The sequence below is a fragment of the Mirounga leonina genome, unplaced genomic scaffold (genome assembly GCF_011800145.1).
Source record: "Mirounga leonina isolate KUSES-001 unplaced genomic scaffold, KU_Mleo_1.0 Mir_169, whole genome shotgun sequence".
Lineage (NCBI taxonomy): Eukaryota > Metazoa > Chordata > Mammalia > Carnivora > Phocidae > Mirounga > Mirounga leonina.
Window position 1 is genome coordinate 21,734,535 of NW_023270431.1, and position 21,481 is coordinate 21,756,015.

A 21,481-nucleotide genomic window follows, 5' to 3' on the forward strand; every position below is an offset into this window, starting at 1 on the left:
GGCAAATGAGAAAATGTTTGGAGGTGACTAATAAATTCATTATCTTAAATGCATGATGATTTTAAGGGTAAATATATTTATTAAAACTAATCAAAAAGTATAATTTAAATATGCAGCTCATAATCCATCAAAGTATACATTAGTAAAGCTCTATTTTAAAAGCCCAACTACAAATGTAATTTTTTAAGTGGGAGGATGCTACTAACTGCATTCAATTCCAAGTACCCTAAATATCTGTTTAATTTTACAAATCATTAGGTTAAAAACAGTTGCTTCTTACTTAAACGAAGATATTTTTCAAATTTGTTATTTTTCAAATCTGGCAACTGAAGCCAGATCCTCTATGAAGGAAAAATTGGGCAAACCATTAAATTGAATCTGCTTGGTAAGAAGAACTAAGATCCTTGGTTGGACATTGAATAAATCTCTCCCTCTAATTTCCAAACATTTGGGTCCAAGGGCATAATCGAATTATGTCTACAAAATCTCTTCATAACCTATGCTGAAATATTCATGATCTTTCCTAATTTTCAAAAACACATTTACTCTTTATAACTGACAGTAATAGCTGTATCAACACTGTTACCATCTCGATGTGCTTGTGCCAACCCTTTTAGCTCTGTGAGGTCCCTTTCCAATGATCTCATTCATAGCATCTGTATTTTAAAATCAATTATTTAGGAATGCTTTTCTTTTTGTTGGCTTCTTTTTCAATAGGATCTCTTGAATTTATAAAGACAAGAGCAAAGAAATTAAAAAATATAACTTTTTTTGCTGATCTGTTCCTATTTTTTTATTTTATTTAAATTCAATTAACATACAGTATATTACTAGTTTCAGAAGTAGAGTTCAGTGATTCATCAGTCGCATATAACACTCAGTGCTCATTACATCAATGCCCTCCTTAATGCCCGTCACCCATTTACACCATCCCCCCACCCTCCCCTCCAGCAACCCTTAGTTTGTTTCCTATTGTTAAAAGAGTCTCTTATGGTTTCCCCCGCTCTCTGATTTCATCTTATTTTATTTTTCTCTCCCTTCCCCTATGGTCCTCTGTTTTGTTTCTTAAATCCCACATATGACTGAAATCATATGATAATTGTCTTCCTCTGACTTATTTCACTCAGCATAATACCCTCTAGTTTCATCTACATTGTTGCAAATGGTAAGATTTCATTTTTTGACAGCTGAGTAATATTCCATTGTGTGTATGTATGTGTATGTGTGTTTGTGTGTGTGTATATATATATATATATATAACATCACATCTTCTTTATCTGTTCATCTGTCCATGGACATCTGGGCTCTTTCCATAGTTTGGCTATTGTGGACATTGCTGCTATAAACATTGGGATGCAGGTGCCCCTCTGGATCACTATGTTTGTATCCTTTGGGTAAATACCCAGTAGTGCAAATGCTGGGTCCTAGGGTAGCTCTATTTTTAACTTTTTGAGGAACCTTCATACTCTTTTCCAGAGTGGCTGTACCAGCTTGCATTCCCACCAGCCTCTTTCTCCACATCCTCGCCAACATTTGTTGTTTCCTGACTTGATATAACCACATTTTTTTTAAAGATTTTATTTATTTGTCAGAGAGACAGACAGCAAAGAGAGAGCACAACAGCACTAGCAGGGGGGAGCGGCAGGCAGAGGGAGAAGCAGACTCCCCACTGAGCAAGGAGCCTGATGTGGGACTCGATCCCAGGACCCCAGGATCATGACCTGAGTGGAAGGCAGATGCTCAACCGACTGAGCCACCCAGGTATCCCTATAACCACATTTCTTAAATGGTTATTTCCTTTTCACTATTTAACCAACAGATATCTAGATATTCTGATCTATCTATTTTGAAAGTAAAAATCCAGGTAGTAGAAATCATAGTTTGATAAGTTATAAACTATCATTCTCATTCATCTTTAGTCCTTTATTCTCTTCTCACTCTCTTTAGAATTTGCCACTTCTGCCGCGTGCCCCATACACAAAAGTCACAGTCAATGGATTTCCATTAAAAAAGTAAAAGGAAAGCTTATTGCTTAGTAATGTCTGATAGTCCCAAAATAAAATCAAGCGATATAAATACCCGCTTTAAAAAAGGTGCGAAGAGAGTGCCACTTTAGTAAACAAACAAAAAATCAAATATATAAATATATGTAATATCTGGTATATTTTTTTATTTTAAAGATTTTATTTATTTATTTGAGAGAGAGAATAAGAGAGAGAGAGAGCAAGAGGCGGGGAAGGGTCAGAGGGAGAAGCAGACTCCCCGCTAAGCAGGGAGCCTGATGCGGGATTTGATCCCAGGACTCTAGGATCATGACCTGAGCTGAAGGCAGTCGCTTAACCAACTGAGCCATCCAGGTGCCCTATTTTTTTTTTATTTTAAAAACACTTGCTTAGAGAGTATTATGCTGAGCGAAATAAGTCAGTCAAACAAATACCATATGATTTCACTCATATGTGGAATTTAAGAAACAAAACAAATGAGCAAAGGTTAAAAAAGAGAGAGGCCAACCAAGAAACACTCTTAACTATAGAGAATAAACTGAGGGTTGCTGGAGGGGAAGTGGGGGGGAATGGGTTAAATAGATGATGGGGATTAAGGAGTGCCCTTGTTCTGATGAGCACCAGGTGCTGCATATAAGTGTTGAATCACTTAAATCGTACACTTGAAACTAATATTGCACTGTATGTTGACTAACTGGAATTTAAATAAAAACTTAAAAAAAAACTTGCTTTGAAAAAATAAAAATAAAAACACTCGTTTTGGTGAGGGAGGAGGAGAAGGACAAGAGGGGGGAAGGTAAAAAAGGAGAAGATAAAGTAGCAGCTTAGACTAAAGATCCATATAGCCCAGGGCATGGAAAATTTAACTGTCCAATAAACATTTGTTGAATACACACACAAATGAGCAAGTCTGATTTCACTACCATCTAATCATCTAATCTAAGTAGAGGTAGCTCTACTCTAGTTTACTACATCTTATGGCTTTTTAATGTCTCTTGAGTAGCAAAAAGCGAAGTTTGAGATTCCTTCAAATCTAAGGGACATATTATGGTCAATTAAGCAATTTTGGTTAGTAAATTTAAGAAATAGAAAATGAATTCACATAATAAAAAGGGATTCGATCAAGGATAATTGTTTAGTTAAAAATAAAATCCTGGGGGCACCTGGGTGGTACAGTCAGTTAAGCATCCCACAGACTCTTGATGGTTTTGGCTCAGGTTGTGATTGCAGGGTCATGAGATCGAGCCCTGCATTGGGCTCCGGCTCAGTGTGGAGTCTGCTTGAGACTTTCTCCCCCTCTCCCTCTGCCTGTCCTCCCCCCAACCCCCACCCCCCACCCCTGCATGCTCATGTGCTCTCTCTCTAAAATAAATAAAATCTTAAAAAACTAAATAAATAAATAAATAAAATCCTAGTTCTGTTGTTCTCGGGTCTGTTGTAAGAAGGGCGATCATTTTAGACATAATAAGGTTTGTGTGTACCAACCAGAGACTAGTCATCATGAATCTGCAGAATGTTTGAACTATAAAATATAGAAATTTATTATATTTTCATGTATGTAAAGTAACTAATTACCCAAATAGGTAAGTATACCATGGAAAATATATTTTGTGGGTATATTTAGCCAAATTACTTAATGATGAAGTAAAAAATAATTAAATTTTCCAGTAACATAAACTGGTATTTTTGACGTGCTTAAAAGATTTAAGCCATTTCCACTCTTAAACCTGCCTCTGAAGCTATATAAATACTATGCTTTTAGCAAGTCCTTTTCCCATAGCTAATACAAAGAAAATATTTGGCTCAGTGTCTGTCTAAATTATCACAAACTTTGAATTTTCACAAGATACAACACACGTTAGAACTATGTTTGAATTCCATCATGAAGCCCCAAGGTTTGGATGTTCACTTACCTCGTACTTTAAAATATTTTACATGGTTTTCCACAGCCTCTGTCACACTTTCACCTGGACAGGTTTTCACACCATTAGGAAGCAAAATAGATCGTTTTCTTCTCAGCAACCACTGTTTCTCAGTTTCTCTGTGGTCCAGAGGTAGTTTCTTTTCAGTAGAAAGAGAAGTATCTGTGGATTCTGAGTCAGTCAGGAAAAAAGGAACTGCACTCTTGGGTTCTTGGATATCTTCTAAAGACATGTAGGTTTGTGCTAAAGAGTGAAAGCATAGACAAGTCTTTGGATAATGAACGAAGATACAGTAAGAAAGGTAACAAAGAAAAACTGACTTTTGTGCCACATTTTGATTTTAAAGTTATTGCTCAGATTATAGACAGGCATGCCTAGAGGGGTAGGAGTGAGCAGTCAATTTTTCCTCCATCTACTCCTTTATTTCAAGATTCTTAGTTATTGAAAAAACTATATCTCCAATTGCAACACAAGAAATGAGAGGAAGTAAGTCTGAAGTAGAAATTACTAAAGAAGAAAACCAAAATTATTGAAGAGATTTTAAAAGTTTAAATGAAGCAATACCAAAGACTAATAGAATAGCATTTGATTCAACTTCTTACAACAGTCATAACAAATAATGTTATTTTTAAAGAAAATATACTACAAATATAAGGAAAAATAACAATATAGATTTTTAAATACCTGTTAATGATGTAAGGTTTCCTTCTATCATGACAAATATCAAAATACCCAGAGAAATCTTCCCAAAATGAGGAAACATAATCATTTGGGCCAAAATCAAAGGAATGAGGAGAAGCCAAAATTCTTAACTTGAGCACCCGAAAAGACTTGAAACTTCCAGTAACGAATTATTATAGGAAAGGTCTAACATTTAAGAGTTTATGTTTGAGAACTGACAAACATTCTAAAACCATTATAAATTAGCTTAAATAAAAATGGTGTCCTTTCAAAATACCTCTCACTGCTTTTCTGAAATAACCAGCACAGCTATGAAAGCAGAAGAGATAAGCTAATTAGAACAGATGGGGAGAGACAATTTCTTTATTCTAATCTAGCCAGCTAAGCTCTTTACGGACGCTTTGCCTTTAACAAGCAGTCCACTTGAAAACAATGTTTCACATATAATTCACAGAGTTTTACAATTTTTCTGAATTTATTAGTTGAACCTGATAGATTCACAAGTTCTCTGGGTTCTTCTAGGGCCTATGATTTTTTTTTTTTTAAGATTTATTTATTTATTTTGGGGGGGGGGCGGTGGCAGACGGAGAGAGAGTCTTAAGCAGACTCCATGCTGAGTGCAGAGCCCAACGCAGGGCTCAATCTCACAACCCTGAGATCACGACCTGAGCCAAAACTACGAGTCAGGAGCTTAACCGACTATGATGCTCAGGTGCCCCTAGGGCCTATGATTTGTAAGCATAAGACTTATAAGCCCAGACTGTACCTATCTACTTCAGAAATACAGAGCTAGGTACAAAACTAGCTCTAGCTAGTTTTCCTGGAACTATTTCTTTTTGGCATATTTACTGTCATGTAAATTTCTCTCCTTGATAAAAAATTTGAAAATCAGGGACGTCTGGGTGGCCCAGTCGGTTAAGCATCTGCCTTTGGCCCAGGTCATGATCCCAGGGTCCTGGGATTGAGTCCCGCATCGGCCTCCCTGCTCAGCAGGAAGCCTGCTTCTCCCTCTCTCTCTCCCTCTGCCTGCCGCTCCCCCTGCTTGTGCTCTCTCTGACAAATAAATAAAATCTATAAAAAAAATAAATTTGAACATCTTTGGTTATAACCACTTAATGTCTTCTTCCTTATATATAAAATGGGATAGGAATAGTAAAGCTAACTCATGATAGAGCTGTTGTGAGGATTGATTAGTTAATACAAAGAAAATGCTTAGAATAGTGCCTGGTACATACTAAGCATACAATAAAAATGATAGCCACATGATAACTATGTTGCTTAATTAGCTATTAAACATGAGGTCTGGTGTGTTTATGTAGATGAGGAACTCTTAACCAAGAAAGTATATCTTTTACCACAATGGGACCAGATAAAATTCTTTGTATTAGGACAGCTGTTTTTAATCAAATAAACCTAGTAGAAAGCAATTAAATTAGTCAAAGTTTCTGGGAAAGCTAGGATTTACTATCAAATAGCACTGGATTTACATCTTATGTCATGTACCTCTAATGAAGTTCTCTGGGAAAAAAAAAAAAAAGTTTTGTGAAGATCTATAAAGCACATTTCTCTTGAGGATCCTAAAATAGTCCCGACCCCAATTTCTTCAGCTCCCAAAAGGGATGCACTCAGTTGTAAGAAAAGAGACTAGCTGGGTGGGTGTAGACCATACCAGGATAAGGAAGCCTTATACCCACAAAAGCTTGTCTTTTAATGGCCTCTGAGCAAAGTTTCCAAATTTCCACAAGGACAAGTTCAGTTAAAAGAGACTCTACAGAAGGAAGGAAAAGCCTATGTTTTCCAATAAAGTTTTATATAGTTCTGGTCAAGCAGGCCTTCAGAGTATGCATGTCTACTCACAGTTCTCCCAGACCATAGTTCAACAATTAGAGACCATTTTCACAATTAAAAAAAATACTGAGTACAAATGACATTCCACATTTATTTTAGCTCAGTACATTTCCAAAGAAACATTACTGAAAGAAAGAAAACCCTAGATAATTTGCTATGAAAGAAAGGCTTAAGCTTGGTGTTAAGCCAAAAGCAATTACAGCATAAATGAACAATTTTATATGATTAAAAAGTAGGTGACACTGGAAAGATGAGGACAGCACATAGATTGGAACCAGATTAGAAAGGGCTCTGTATGACAAGAGCCCTATTTTTTCCCATAACATAAAAGGAAAACAAGCCGATTATAAGAGGCATTAAACTTTTTCTAAGTCCTACTTAAGTGATTGGATAGGAGTCAAAAAAAAAAACTTACTACTTTTTTTATCCCAAGAGTTGTAAATTAAAAATAGTATTATCTTCTCTGGGAAGACTTTCCCTGTCCAGTGACAACTCTCTTACTACCTTTTTACCACCTCTCACTCACACATACACACACAGCTAGGATGAACTCCCTCCTGAGCTCCCAAGAAACTCTACTACAGTTTTTACTAGGAATATTAAAACTATTCATATGTCCATTTCTCCCACTAGGCTAAAAATGACTCAAGAATAAAAGCTGCAGTTCATTTTTTTGTACCTAGCAAACTGCTTATTAATAGATGCTCCAAAAATGTTTCCTGAATGAACAAATTAACTATATGCCTGCTAAAGTAAAAAGAAAAATTAATCTAAGCATCAGTTATGAGATATGAACTGGAAATCATAAATTTGAAAATTTATTTCTCTAAGAATGGCTCATGTTTCTTAAGAAAATTACACCTCAATTTAATGAATTGGAAACATGTTTAATATAAAATGTTGATATTCAACACATTATTTCCACATGAATTTAGGAAAATGAATTTTAAACAATCTTCAAAACATGATAAAGGACAGTGGTACCTTTGAAAAACATACAAACAAAAAAGTTAAGAAGTCACAAGAAGATGTATTACATACTTGCTTTCCCAAAATTAGATGTACAAAATAATTAATAGTCATTTTAAAAAGTCCCCTCCCATACACACACAAATTGGGAATGAAAACATGTAATTATAACCATCTTTATAAGAAATCTCCAAAAGACAAATATCTTTAACAATATAAGGATGGTGACAAGATTAACAAAAACTCAAAAACACTGAGGCTTAACTGACAACCTCAAATTCACATGATTTTGAAATAAAATGTGCCAATTTTTACCTTTATCTTAAATTGCCTTTGCTTCACTGCTTTATATACAGTTAACAATATAAATCCAAGAGATGCTTAAAACAGAAGATCAAAATAATACTCTTACAAAACATGTTTCTTATCTGAGAAAATACAGTATCATTGTACCCTCAAAATTTTCCTGATAACATTAAAAGGTTGTGAAGTCCTTAATCATATAATACCACCATCATCACATGAATTCAAAACTGTTACCTGAACATTTAATAAAAACTTATGCTCCCTAGGGATCATAGGTCTCTAAAAACTACCATTTAAAAATATAAAAGCAATTCTAGCAATCTGGCTTTTCAGATGAATACCGGGTAAACAGAAGTAGCTATAAAATTATATATTTAGTTCTAACAATTAATAAATAAGATTTTGAGGGTGTTTTTTAATTAAAGTTATGAGGACACCAATTTTATCTTATGTACTTACAGAAACTGTGTATATACATTCTAAGATATCAGAGTAGGACAGAAGTCAATATTGATAAAGCTATACCTCAAACTAAGTTGAGCTACATATGTAATTTTTAAAAACCTATTTTGGACAGTTAACATTTTTTTGTTCCAAATTTCATTCTGAATGAATGAACTAAATCTTCAGATTCCCACATATGACATCAAAAGAAAAAGAGAACATATAACAATTACAGCAGAGTAACAGTTCCATTTAGCAACTGAGAAAAATAAGCTGCACTTTGAAAGAGTCAGTTTTTATCATCTCCTAACATCATGTCCTCTTTTACACTATACAGAAGGGATGCCGTAAATGGCATTTTCTGAAGCCTTAATACTAAATTCTTCTTTAAAAAAATACACAGTATTCATACTGCATGCTTGAGCTGCAAAGAATAGAATTACAATATAATGTGACTTGTCAACAAACTTGACAAGCACTGGGGCTGGCACCAGGGAGGACCAAACTCCCCTCAACTCCCATTTATATGGAAGTACAGATCACATAGTTTTATTATCTACAAAAACATTCCCACATTTACATATGCTATTGCATAATCAGAAGCATATTTAATCAGAAAAATATCAAATATTTATGAAATTTTAATTTCTATCTAATAAGTTTATATCACCCCCATTTTCCACTGCATCTATGAGATCTCAACAATCTAATAATATCTTATATATTTTAGATACTATTTAATGACTTATAAAACTACCACAAGTTATTTTCTTCTCTGTGAGCTAACACAAATGCTGTAAGCGGCTTTCCAGTAATCTTATAGAACATCTGTGTCATGTTTGTACAGATTAACTAACTACTGCTGCCCTTCTGTTGCTGTAAATGAAGTTTCAAAATGAGCTCTCGAATATCTTCCCGCTTGGTCTTTATTACATGACGAGGAAACCATTTCTCCAAATGAATTGGAAGTTCAAAATTAACAATAGGATCCTAATGAAAGAAAAGAAAGAATGCAATCACTTTAGCAGTATAATTCAAATGTTTTAATTTCATTTTTTTTAAGATTTTATTTATTTATTTGACAGAGAGAGACACAGCGAGAGAGGGAACACAAGCAGGGGAAGTGGGAGTGGGAGAAGCAGGCCTCCCACAGAGCAGGGAGCCCGATGCGGGGCTCGATCCCAGGACCCTGGGATCATGACCTGAGCTGAAGGCAGACACTTAACAACTGAGCCACCCAGGTGCCCTTGTTTTAATTTCTTCTCACAAGAAATGAGAAACTGCTAACTTTTTAAAATAACAGCTTTACTGAGATATAATTCATATACTATATAATTCACCTAAAACTATGTATTACCATTCCTTCCCAATTATACCGTAAGTTCTAACTGTATACTATAACCCTTATATGCTAAAAGTACCTTTGGTACTAGTCAAAAAAACCCTACTCCTATACCCATTTTCATACCACCACACCAAAAAATGGGGCTGGTTGCCAAGACAACCAGCAATTCAATTAGAGGGTTGGAACTTTCAGTCTCACCCACCTCTGACCTCCAGAGAGGGGAGAGGGGCTTCACAAATAATGTTGGTAATGACTGAAGTAATGAGTAGACAGTTTAAAAAGCAAAGAGTGATTCCTTGCTTTTAAAATTTCTTCCGGGGCACCTGGCTGGCTCAGTCATTAAGCGTCTGCCTTCGGCTCATATCATGATCCCACGGTCTTGGGATCAAGCCCCGCATCAGGCTCCCTGCTCGGCGGGAAGCCTGCTTCTCCCTCTCCACTCCCCCTGCTTGTGTTCCCTCTCTACCTGTCTCTCTCTCTCTCTCTCTGTCAAATAAATAGAGAAATCTCTAATAAAATAAAATAAAATTTCTTCCTTAATACTGCTACCTATAGTATCACTGATGAGCTAGGAAGTAACACTCATGCTTATTACTGTATTTATCTAGCTTATGGTTTTCTGAGCCTCTTGAATATGTGTCTTTTTTTTTTAAGATTTTATTTATTTGAGAGAGAGAATGAGTGCTCACACAGAAGGAGAATGAGAGGGAGAAGCAGACTCCCTGCTGAGCAAGGAGCCCAACATGGGACTCGATCCCTGGACCCTGAAATCATGACATGAACCAAAGGCAGATACTCAACCGACTGAGCCACCCAGTCTTTTAGTTTTGAAATTTTTTCTTCAAATTCTTGTCTGCCTTTCTCTTTCTCCCAACCTAATCCTTCTGGAACTCTAATTACATGCAAATTACACTTTTTGACTTGTATCACACTTGTCTCCTATATTCTGTTCTTTATGTTCTTTTTTTCTCTTTAAAATACAGTGGAATTCCGGGCGCCTGGGTGGCTCAGTTGGTTAAGCGACTGCCTTCGGCTCAGGTCATGATCCTGGAGTCCCGGGATCGAGTCCTGCATCGGGCTCCCTGCTCGGCAGGGAGTCTGCTTCTCCCTCTGACCCTCCCCCCTCTCATGTGCTCTCTCTCATTCTCTCTCTCTCAAATAAATAAATAAAATCTTAAAAATATATATATATATAGTGGAATTCCTTCTATTACCCTTTTTCTTTTTCCAAGTTCTAATCCTGTCTTGTGCTGAATCCAAGTCTGCTATTAAACCCAACCAATAAGTTCATTTTTCTTTTTCTTCTAAGTTTTTATTTATATTCCACTTAGTTAACATACAGTATAATATTAGTTTCACGTGTAGGATTTAGGGATTCATCACACATATACAACACCCAATGCTCATCACAACAAACGTCAATAAGTTCTTAATTTCAGATACATTATGCATTTTCAGCTCTAGAAAGTCCACTTGATTTTGTTTAGTAGATTCCATCTCTATCCATTTTGTTCATCTTTGACTATTTTTCTCTAATATATTATTCAAATAATTTTAAAGTTCTTATCTGTTAAATAACTCCAATATCTGGATTATATGTGGTTTTATTTTTTTTTCTTTCTTGATTACCTGTAATATTTCCTTGCTTCTTTGCTCACCCAGTAATTTGTGATTATATGCTGGTAATTGTGAATAAAAAATTTATTTTCATCTTTACATACCTTAAAGAAGCTCTCCACATATTGCAGTAAATATACTCCACAATCACTGCTGTTATCTTGTTTAGGAACTTTAGGGCATAGGTCCACCATGTTTGTTTTGCTGAATTCGCGATGAGTTTTTCGTTTAACTTCCCACTCTACCTCTAAATACCTTGAATCATCAAAAAGTAGAGTGATTCTAGTAGAAATCCCTTTACTATTATTCAACACAAAGATGGAAAAACATTTGCTGCCAGATGTGTTGCCTCAAGCCAAATTTAACAGTACAAATTATAGTATGTGAGGCTTCAAGGGTTACTACTTAAAAGAAAATCATCTGAGTTTTAAACTAAAATCTAGACTTTTTTCAACAACTCAACTTCATAATTCACACAAACTCATTTATATCATGAAGTAAACTGATAAATTATTTTAAAACTTTAGTTGCTAGCTATTTCCAGATACTAAATTACAAAATTACACACACACACAATAAAAATGTGAAAAAGTTCTTACTTTTTCTAAAATGATACTTCTGATAACCACTAATATCTGCAATGCTCCTTTATAAAATTATACTTATTATTCAGTTATGAATAAAAATTCTGAATTTGCTTTCAATATATACAAGTTAATATTTGAGAAATATTAATACTTGAATATTAACATATAATAGGGGATATTAATTATTGATTAGATTTGTAGACCTCATCTAAATACATAATAAAATATAATTCCTGATATAGTCTTTTCAGTAATTCTTATAGTAGCTTCAAAATTATTGAGATTTTAGATAACAGAGTGAGGGTAAAATTGTCATTACTTACTCTCGTAAATTCTGAACTGTGTTTTGTATAGAAGCAGCTTTCAAGGAATCTAGTATGAGAATGCATGGTCTATGAAAAGCAAAAAAGAAATCAAGGTGTACATATCTCCATAGAGAATAAATTTAAATATCTGAAAAAACTATTATAACAGCATGTACCTACCTTTTACACATTTTCTTTGGTATTGATGTATTCATCTCAGTACTCTGAAATAACAGGAATTTTTATGACTTTGCAATTAAAACCAATTTGAATAAATTAATATGCAGTTACTCTTTAAAATGTTTGAAATACTCTGAAATTAAAATTTCAAGTAAGAGCTCTTTTCATCATCTAAAGTGAGCCAACATCATTTTTTCAGAAATTCACTGATTTATTTTCTTATACTGACCTTACACACTTTTACATGTGGCCTCAAGAAGTTATGACACTTTAACATAGCCTAAAAACAACCTAGAATTTTAATTACTTCTATTCAGAGTTACCATCTTAAGCAAAGATAAACAAGTTAATTTAACCTACCCTTACATACATTTTCTAACTCAACATATGATGTTGGTGGAGACAAATTTGAGAAACAGATCAAATTTAAGCAGATTTCTTTTATGAAAAACTTCTCAATACCTTTATTATTCTAATGTAACAGTGAATTTTTAAGAGAAAATAAGACACATGGCTTACCCAACTTAACTGACCTTACAATCCTTTTATCATAATCTGCACCTTAGAACAAGTGTTCCAAGGAACCTAATCTGGAAGCCTGTTTTTTTTTTTTTAAGATTTTATTTATTTATTTGACAGAGAGAGACTGTGAAGTGTGAGGTGGAAGGCAGAAGGAGAAGGAAAAGCAGGCTCCCTGCTGAGCAAGGAGCCCGACACAGGGCTCCATCCCAGGATGCTGGGATTGTGACCCGAGCCGAAGGTAGATGCTTAACCAACTAAGCCACCCAGGAACCCCTGGGAAGCCTGTTTCTATAAGCAAGAAGAAACTCCCCTATTGTGTCACTGTTAGAGCAGAAAAGGAAACTTCCTTCCTTCTGCCCACCCTATACCAGTAACAGTAAAGAAATAAGCCTATGCCAGGATAGGAAGGCTGCTGCTCTCTGTACCTACAAAAAAAAAAAAAAAAAAAAATCACTAGGTGGCTACCTTAGTCAATTAAGACACCAAATCTAGACCATGCATACCAGCTTGGAGGTCCATAAAAGAAAAGTTAATGAAACACAAAAATGTGAAGGCTAAACAACATACTACTAAATAACTGGGTCAACAAAGAACTCAAAGAGGAAATAAAAAAAAATACATGGAGACAAATGAAAATGAAAACACAATAGTCAAAAATCTTTGGGAGGCTATTAGTTTATAGCAATATATGTCTACCTCAAAAAACAAGAAAAATCTCAAATAAACAATCTAACTTTACACCTAAAGAAACTAGAAAAGAAAGCTCCAACAAAGCCCAAACCTAGAAGAAAGGAAATAATAAAGCTCAGGTTGAAAATAAATGAAACAAAAACTAAAAAGAAAAACAATAGGAAAGATTAATGAAACCAAGAGCTGGGTCTTTGAAAATATAAACAAAATGATAAACCTATACCCAGACTAATCAAGACAAAAGACAGAGGACTCAAATAAAACCAGAAATGAAAGATGAGAAATAACAACACCCAAGAAATACAAAGGATTATAAAAACTACTAGGAAAACTTAAATGCCAAAAAACTGGACAACCTAGAAGAAATGAATAAATTCCTAGAAACACACAATCTTCCAAAAATGAATCAGAAAGAAATAGAAAATCTAAACAGACCAATTACTAATAATGAAACTGAATCAGTAATCAAAAAACAAGCAAAAAGTCGATGACCAGATAGATTCACAGATGATTCTACGGAACATTTAAACAAGAGTTAGGGGGTGCCTGGGTGGTTCAGTCAGTTAAACGACCAGCTCTTGGTTTTGGCTCAGGTCATGATCTTAGGATCATGAGATCGAGCCCCTCACTGGGCTCTGCACTCAGTGTGGAGTCTGTTTGTCCCTCTCCCTCTGCTCCCTCTCTCTCTCTCAAATATAAATAAATATTTTTTAAAAAAATAAAGAAGAGTTAGTATCTGTTCTCCTCAAACTATTTCAAAAAAATAGAAGGGAAGCTTCCAAACTCATTCTACGAGGCCAGCATTACTCTGATACTGAAACCAGACAAAGACACTAAAAAAAAAAAGAAAACTGTAAGCCAATATCTCTGATGAACACAGATGCAAAAATCATCAACAAAATATTAACAAATTGAATTCAACACTACATTAAAAGAATCATTCAACTCAATTAAGTGGGATTTATTCCAGGTATGCAAGGATGGTTCGGTATCCACAAATCAACCAATGTGACACATCACATTAACAAATTAAAGGATAAAAACTATACGATCATCTTAATAGATGCAGAAAAAGCACTGGACAAAATTCAACATCCATTCATGATGAACACTTTCAACATAGAGGGAACATAGCTCAACAACATCATAAAGTTCATGTATGACAGCCCATAGCTAACACCATACTTATGGGGAAAGCTAAAAGCTTTTCCTCTAAGACCAGGAACAAAGATGTCCACTCTCACCACTTTTATTCAACATAGTATTGGAAGTCCAGCAATCAGACAAGACAAGAAATAAAAAGCAACCAAATTGGGGCGCCTGGGTGGCTCAGTCGTTAAGCGTCTGCCTTGGGCTCAGGTCATGATCCCAGATTCCTGGGATCGAGCCCCGCATCGGGCTCCCTGCTCCATGGGAAGCCTGCTTCTCCCTCTCCCTCTCCCCCTGCGTCTCTCTCTGTCAAATAAATAAATAAAATCGTTAAAAAAAAAAAAAAAAAGCAACCAAACTGGTAAGGTAAAAGTAAAACTGTCACTATATGCAGATGACACACTATATATAGAAAACCCTAAAGACTGCACTAAAAACTATTATAATTGATAAACGAAATCAGTAAAGTTGCAAGACACAAAATTAATATATAGAAATCTGCTGCATTTCTATACATTAATAACAAAATAGCAGAAATAGAAACTAAGAAAACAATCCCATTTACAATTATACCAAAACAACAACAACAACAACAACAACAAAACCTAGGAATAAACAATCTAGGAGGTGAAAGATCTGTACTCGGAAAATGTAAAATACTGATGAAAGAAATTGAAGACAAATAAACAAATGGAAAGATATACCATGTTCATGGATTTGTTAAAATGTCCATACCACACAAAGTAATCTACAGATTCAATGCAATCCCTATCAAAATACCAATAGTATTTTTCACAGAACTAGTAAAAATAATCTTAAAATTTGTATGGAGCCACAAAAGAACCCAAATAGCCAAAGCAATCTTGAGAAAGAAGAACAAAGCTGGAGGTATCTCAACCTCAGATTTTAAGCTATACTACAAAGCTAGAGTAATCAAAACAGTATGGTTCTGCCACAAAAAGAGACACACAGATCAATGGAACAGGAGAGAGAGCACAGGAATAAACCCACACCTACATGGTCAATTAATCTACAACAAAGGAGGCAAGAATATAAAATGGGGAAAAGACCATCTCTTCAATTAAACGGTTCAGGAAAACTGGACCGCAAAAGAATGAAACTGGACCACTTTCTTACACCATACACAAAATTCAACTTAAAATTAAAGACCTAAATGTGAGACCTGAAACCATAAACCTACTTCAAGAAAACATGGGCAGTACTCTTGGACATCAGCCTTAGCAACATTTTTTGAGATTTATCTCCTTAGGCAAGGGAAACAAAAACAAAAATAAACTATTGGGACTACATCAAAATAAAAAGCTTTTGCACAGCAAAAGAAACCATCAACAAAATGAAAAGGCAATCTAGTGAATGGGAGGAGATATTTGCCAAAGATATATCTCATAAGGGTTAATATCCAAAATACATAAAGAGCTTATACAATTCAACACACACAAAAAAATCCATTAAAGATGGGCAGAGGATCTGAATAGACATAAGAAGACCTACAGATGGCCGACAAACACATGAAAAAATGTTCAACATCACTAATCATCAGGGAAATGCAAATCAAAACCACAACGAAATACCACCTTACACCTGCCAGAAATCAAAAGACAAAAAATAACAAGTGTTGGTGAGAATGTGAAGAAAAAGGAATCCTCATAAACTATTGGTGAGAATGTAAATTGGTTTTCTACAACCACTGTGGAAAACAATATGGAGTTTCCTCAAAAAATTAAAAAGAGAAATACCATACGATCCAATAATTCCACCACTCAGTATTTACCCAAAGTACGTGAAAACACTAATTTGAAAAGATATGTGCACCATTATGTTTACTGCAGCATTATTTACAATGGCCAAGATATGGAAGCAGTCCAAGTGCCCATCAATAGACGAATGGATAAAGGAGATGTGCTGTGTGTGTGTACACACACACACAAACACACACACACACACACGGAGAGGACTATTACTCGGCCATAAAAACGAATGAAATCTTGTCACTTGCAATGACATGGATGGAGCTAGAGGGTACTATGCTAAGTGAAGTAACTCAGGCTGAGAAAGACAAATACTGTAAGATTTTACTCATATGTGAAATCTAAAAAAACAAATGAATAAACAAAAAAAAGCAGAATCAGACCTATAAATACAGAGAACAAACTGATGGTTGCCAGAGGGGAGGAGGGTCAGGGGATGGGCAAAATGGGTGAAGGGGAGTGGGAGATACAGGCTTCTAGTTATGGAATAAATAAACCACAGGAATAAAAGTCACAGCATAAGGAATATGGTCAATGATACTCTAATAGCATTATATGGTGACAGATGGTGGCTACGTCTGTGGTAAGCATAGCATAACATTTAAACTTCTCAAATCACTATGTTGTACACCTGAAACTAATGTTAACAGTGTATGTCAACTACACTCAAATAAAAATAATTTTTAAATATATATTAAATATTTTTATATTTATATTAATTATTTTATATTTATATTAATTATATTATTTTATAATATATTGATTATATTAATATAAATATATTAAATATTTTATATATATATATGGTTGTTTAGGTTACTAATTACACTAGCTAAAAAGAAATGCTGACATATGAAGAATAAAAGTACATCTGAAAAGGAACCAACCAAATTAACCAAATAAATTACTAAATAAACAAATGAAAAAAGTTAAAGTAAGCTAAACAAATGCAAGAAGAATGATAATTTCTCTTCTTCTCTTTCCTATCCCCATAAAATACATCAAAGAACCATAAAACAGCACAATTTATTATAGTCCAACATCCATCCTCACTATGCCCTATTTTACAGATAAAATTACATTCAAGAGTTTTCCTTCTAAAAGAACATACTTACTTGGGAATCCTCTGTGCCCAAAGACAGTGTTGAAGTAGTATGTAGATCATTATCTAGTTAGAAATAATAAAGCCGTTAGGAGTGTTTATTTTATGTTTAATGCAAAGTATTTAGATGTGGTTTGGGCCAGTATTAATGATAATGGCTATTAATAATTCTGCTTACTGTTTAGACTACAGCTATAAAACACATAATTTTCATTTTTTTCCCCAAAAAAGTAGGCTTATTTGCTTACTTAATTAAGATTTGGGCTGTAACATAAGAAAAATCATGAAAGAATTTTAAGAGATCTGATATTACCTACCCAATTTGCTAGCGTCAACAAGAACTGTGTACATTTATGTTAAGAAAAAAATGCGAGATTTCACCACCAAAACACTCTTAAAATAAATGAATTCAGTAAAGTTGCAGGACACAAAATTAATATACAGAAATTTGTTGCAGTTCTATACATTAATAACAAGTAGCAGAAAGAGAAATTAAGAAAACAATTCCATTTACAATTGCACCAAAAAGAATAAAATACCCAAGAATAACTTTAACCAAAGAGGCAAAAGACCTGAATTGGTCTATGCCTGCAGATCCATAACATGTATTCTTAGTCATGTTACCAAGATTATAAAAAGTGCTACAATAAAACTTGACATAACAGTATAACTTAAGAATTACATCTGGCTATACACGAGTTTGGGCATCTATCATGAAAATTTCAGATTTCTTATTCTTTCTTCTAATAAGTTTCATAATAAAAACTATACTATCTTTTAACTTCATATTGTTCACTATAATCATTTTACTGTTGTCATCATTATTAAAAACACTATCTACATTAAGTTTATCACCTATTGTTTTGTTGTCATGTTGAGACTGCTGGACTTGGGAGTGCTGGGACAGAGTTTGTGGAAAATCTTCATATATAGCTTCTTCTAACCATGGAAAACAAATGACTGCAAGGTACCAGTGAGAGCTGTTGAAAAGAAATAGAATCTTAATAACAAAATCTAAACAATGCAGAGGAATGTGTTCTAGACCTACAGCTGAGAAAGTGGGTATGACAAACTTCATATCAATTTTGAAGAAGCACATTGTAATATCTGACACAATATGGAATACACATTCCAAAAGTAATTAAATAAGCAGTAAGACTACTTAGGGTAAAATCTGAGTTATTTCAAATTTATTTACTTTCACCCAAGCAGTGCTTCCTATTGAGGAACTGCTTTAATAAACAGACTCACAGCATCACCTTTTTTTCTATTTGTGCTTAAAGAGCTTGTTCTCTTAAATATTTTAAGATTTATCCTAAAATCTTTTGATCTTTTATTCAAAAAATCTTTTGAGTCCAAGAAAGAAAAACTCAATGTCTCAGTCATTATAGTCTTGTAGGTATTTGTCATTTTATTTTTTCACTGTATTTACAATACAACCACTGTCAAACCAAAATCTAAGATACGTAACTCATAGTTTTAGCCATTTCTTTGGAAAAAATTAAAAATGATACCTGGAATTTACATACCCATACTTTTTACTGATTATTAATCTAAAAACACACAAAATATTTTTTTCTGTACTTTCTAATTTTGTGTTTAAATAATCTAAAATACTCACGACTCATTTACAGGCACAAAAATGTAATCTTTGTTAAAGATGTTTATGTGACGAGTCCATGTTCTTACTCTTTTATGTCTTCTCTGTGCCATTCTGAGAATATGAAAGATATTTTACATATATAAAATTTTAAATTTAAGATACAGATATCAAGAGTCATTCTTATACACTGAAAAATGCTAGGTTCAGTTTACTTAACCATCCTCTCTAAGATATATAATATTTAACACACATTAAGATATATATTATTCACCTCTTTTCATTAACTCCTGGTTTGTTCTTAAACCTAATCACTATTTATAAACAATAATGTCATAGAATAAAAGCAATTTATAAAATGTTTTACAGATTCCCAAAGTGGTTCAGCAACTAAATATAAACAGTTATTCCTATTTACTCAGTTTAGCTCTATGTGGACATGATAAAAACCTTACGAGAATCATCTAAATGTTTTATCTGTGATGAGGGAGGTGTTAAAACTTAACGGAAGAGGAGGAATGAGGCATATATTCTTAGATTTTTTTAAAGATGGCATTCATCTCCTTTCATTTCATATATAAGGAAATTATAAGATAATGAGTTAAATATACCCACCATTCACCCACCTTTCATTTTATTTCTTCAACAAATGTTAGGTTCCTATGAACAATTAATAAAAATCACCCACACCACCTTTAAGGAATTTACAAAATAATCAGGGCAGAAAACAACTACAACAAGTAACTAAAATATAAGTGTCACAAGGAATATAAAGGAATTACGTTACAGCATTTAAAAAAGCTACCTAGAAAAGAATTGGGACGCAGAAATAATTATCTTTTCTTTACTTAATCAGGAAAACTAAGGAAGGAAGATATCAAACCAAGTCTGAATATCAAAAAAAGTTTTAGGAGAGGGGTGGTATTTAACAATGACATAAAAGAGATGGTATGTGACTTCTGGCTCAGTCCCTTCAAGAACCTCTTTTTTATGCACAGAATGAAACAAATCATTAAGTTCTTTTAGATTTATTTTTTTAAGTTCCAAGTAATATAGGAAACAGACATCTCTGCCCCATCCCTGTTCATCTGAATATCTAATCAAACTCACAGGAATAAATATTAGGAAGAAGATGGAATCTAGAATGAGCTGAAAAAAAGTGGTAGAAATTAGACACGATGTAGATTAACTTTATAAAATAATCAGAAGTCCTATGTTTACTGAATTTTATTTCAGAATGACCCAACCATTTCAGTGATTATAAATAATTATTTTCAACTAGTGCATAGCCTATTAATTTGTTTTTCCTGAAAATCTTAAAGATAGGGGCACCTGGGTGGCTCAGTCAGTTAAGCATCTGACTTCAGCTCAGGTCATGATCTCAGGGCTCTGGGATTGAGTCCCACTCCACGTCCAGCTCCTCACTCAGCAGGCAGTCTGCTTGTCCCTCTGCCCCTCCCTCTGCTCGTGCTCTTTCTCTCTCTAATAAATTAATAAAATCTTAAAAAAAAAACACACAAAGAAAATCTTAAGCACCTGGTTTTCTTTTGTTATGTTGGTGCTTGATTTCCTGATTATGCTAACCTTATTTGATTGGTAACATATGAGACACTGGATGGGGCAAGAAGAATGGGAGAGAATATGGGGAACACAATATAATCTCTTATTCTCAATTCCTAACTCTTTGGAAAATCTTCAATTAAATGTCTAACAGTTCTCTCCCCATTCAGTAAGATACATGATTAGTCTCTTGAGTTCCTAGTATGTTCCAAGCACTGAGCAAAAGGCACTGGGGATAGAGTAGAAAATAAGACAGATGAAGTTCATGACCTCATGAAGCTTAACTTTAGGACAAGCAAACAAACAAATAAATGATTAGAGATCATGTTATGAAACAAAAAAGTGCCAGGAGAAGAAATTTCATCAGAAAATAGGAAAGAGCTTCGCATATTTGCAAGCTGAAAGGAGGTAGGTTGAGCTGAATGAAGTAGGATAAGTGAGGGGAAAGAATGTCATGAGATGTGTTTAGGGAGATGAACAGAAGCCAGATCTGTCAGCATCTCATAATCCATAGTAATGAGTTTGTGAATCATTTAGTCTGCAATTTCCTAACACTGGTAGTTTGAGTCTCTTTATCAGGGATTTATTTACCATGAAGGTTTATCTCCCTTACCACTTTGATTCTGGGCTTTTTTATTTTTTTTAACTGATTTATAGAAATTCTTCGGGTGAATACTAATTACATATATCTCAGGCCAAGCATTAGGATGAGTTTTTGTCTGTGAGAGACACACACACAAACACACAGTTGACCCTTGAACAATGAGAGGGTTAGTGGCACTGACCCCCCCAATGGAGTTGAAAACCCACGTATATAACTTTTGACTCCCCAAAACCTTAACCACTAATGGCCTCCTGTTGGTCAGAAGCCTTACTGATAAC

At 34.3% G+C, this 21,481-nt stretch overlaps 2 protein-coding genes across 10 annotated transcripts in view; both read right to left on the bottom strand.

The window, feature by feature from the left end:
* IMPG2 (interphotoreceptor matrix proteoglycan 2) overlaps positions 1-5,092 on the bottom strand; it is a 233,472-nt gene extending 228,380 nt beyond the window's left edge. For all 4 annotated transcript variants that reach the window (XM_035015279.1, XM_035015278.1, XM_035015280.1 and 1 more), the window contains exon 1: positions 3,917-5,092. In XM_035015279.1, coding sequence (XP_034871170.1) covers positions 3,917-4,157 — 241 coding nt within the window. In that variant the 5' untranslated portion in view covers positions 4,158-5,092. The remainder of the gene's footprint in view (positions 1-3,916) is intronic.
* A 1,441-nt stretch (positions 5,093-6,533) lies between these two features.
* The window catches only part of SENP7 (SUMO specific peptidase 7), a 142,199-nt gene continuing 127,251 nt past the window's right edge, over positions 6,534-21,481 (bottom strand). For all 6 annotated transcript variants that reach the window (XM_035015287.1, XM_035015286.1, XM_035015285.1 and 3 more), the window contains 7 exons: positions 19,061-19,153; positions 18,295-18,419; positions 17,453-17,505; positions 12,208-12,251; positions 12,046-12,114; positions 11,240-11,390; positions 6,534-9,163 (listed from right to left, as the gene is read on the bottom strand). In XM_035015287.1, the coding sequence (XP_034871178.1) occupies positions 9,026-9,163; positions 11,240-11,390; positions 12,046-12,114; positions 12,208-12,251; positions 17,453-17,505; positions 18,295-18,419; positions 19,061-19,153 (673 nt within the window). In that variant the 3' untranslated portion in view covers positions 6,534-9,025. The remainder of the gene's footprint in view (positions 9,164-11,239; positions 11,391-12,045; positions 12,115-12,207; positions 12,252-17,452; positions 17,506-18,294; positions 18,420-19,060; positions 19,154-21,481) is intronic.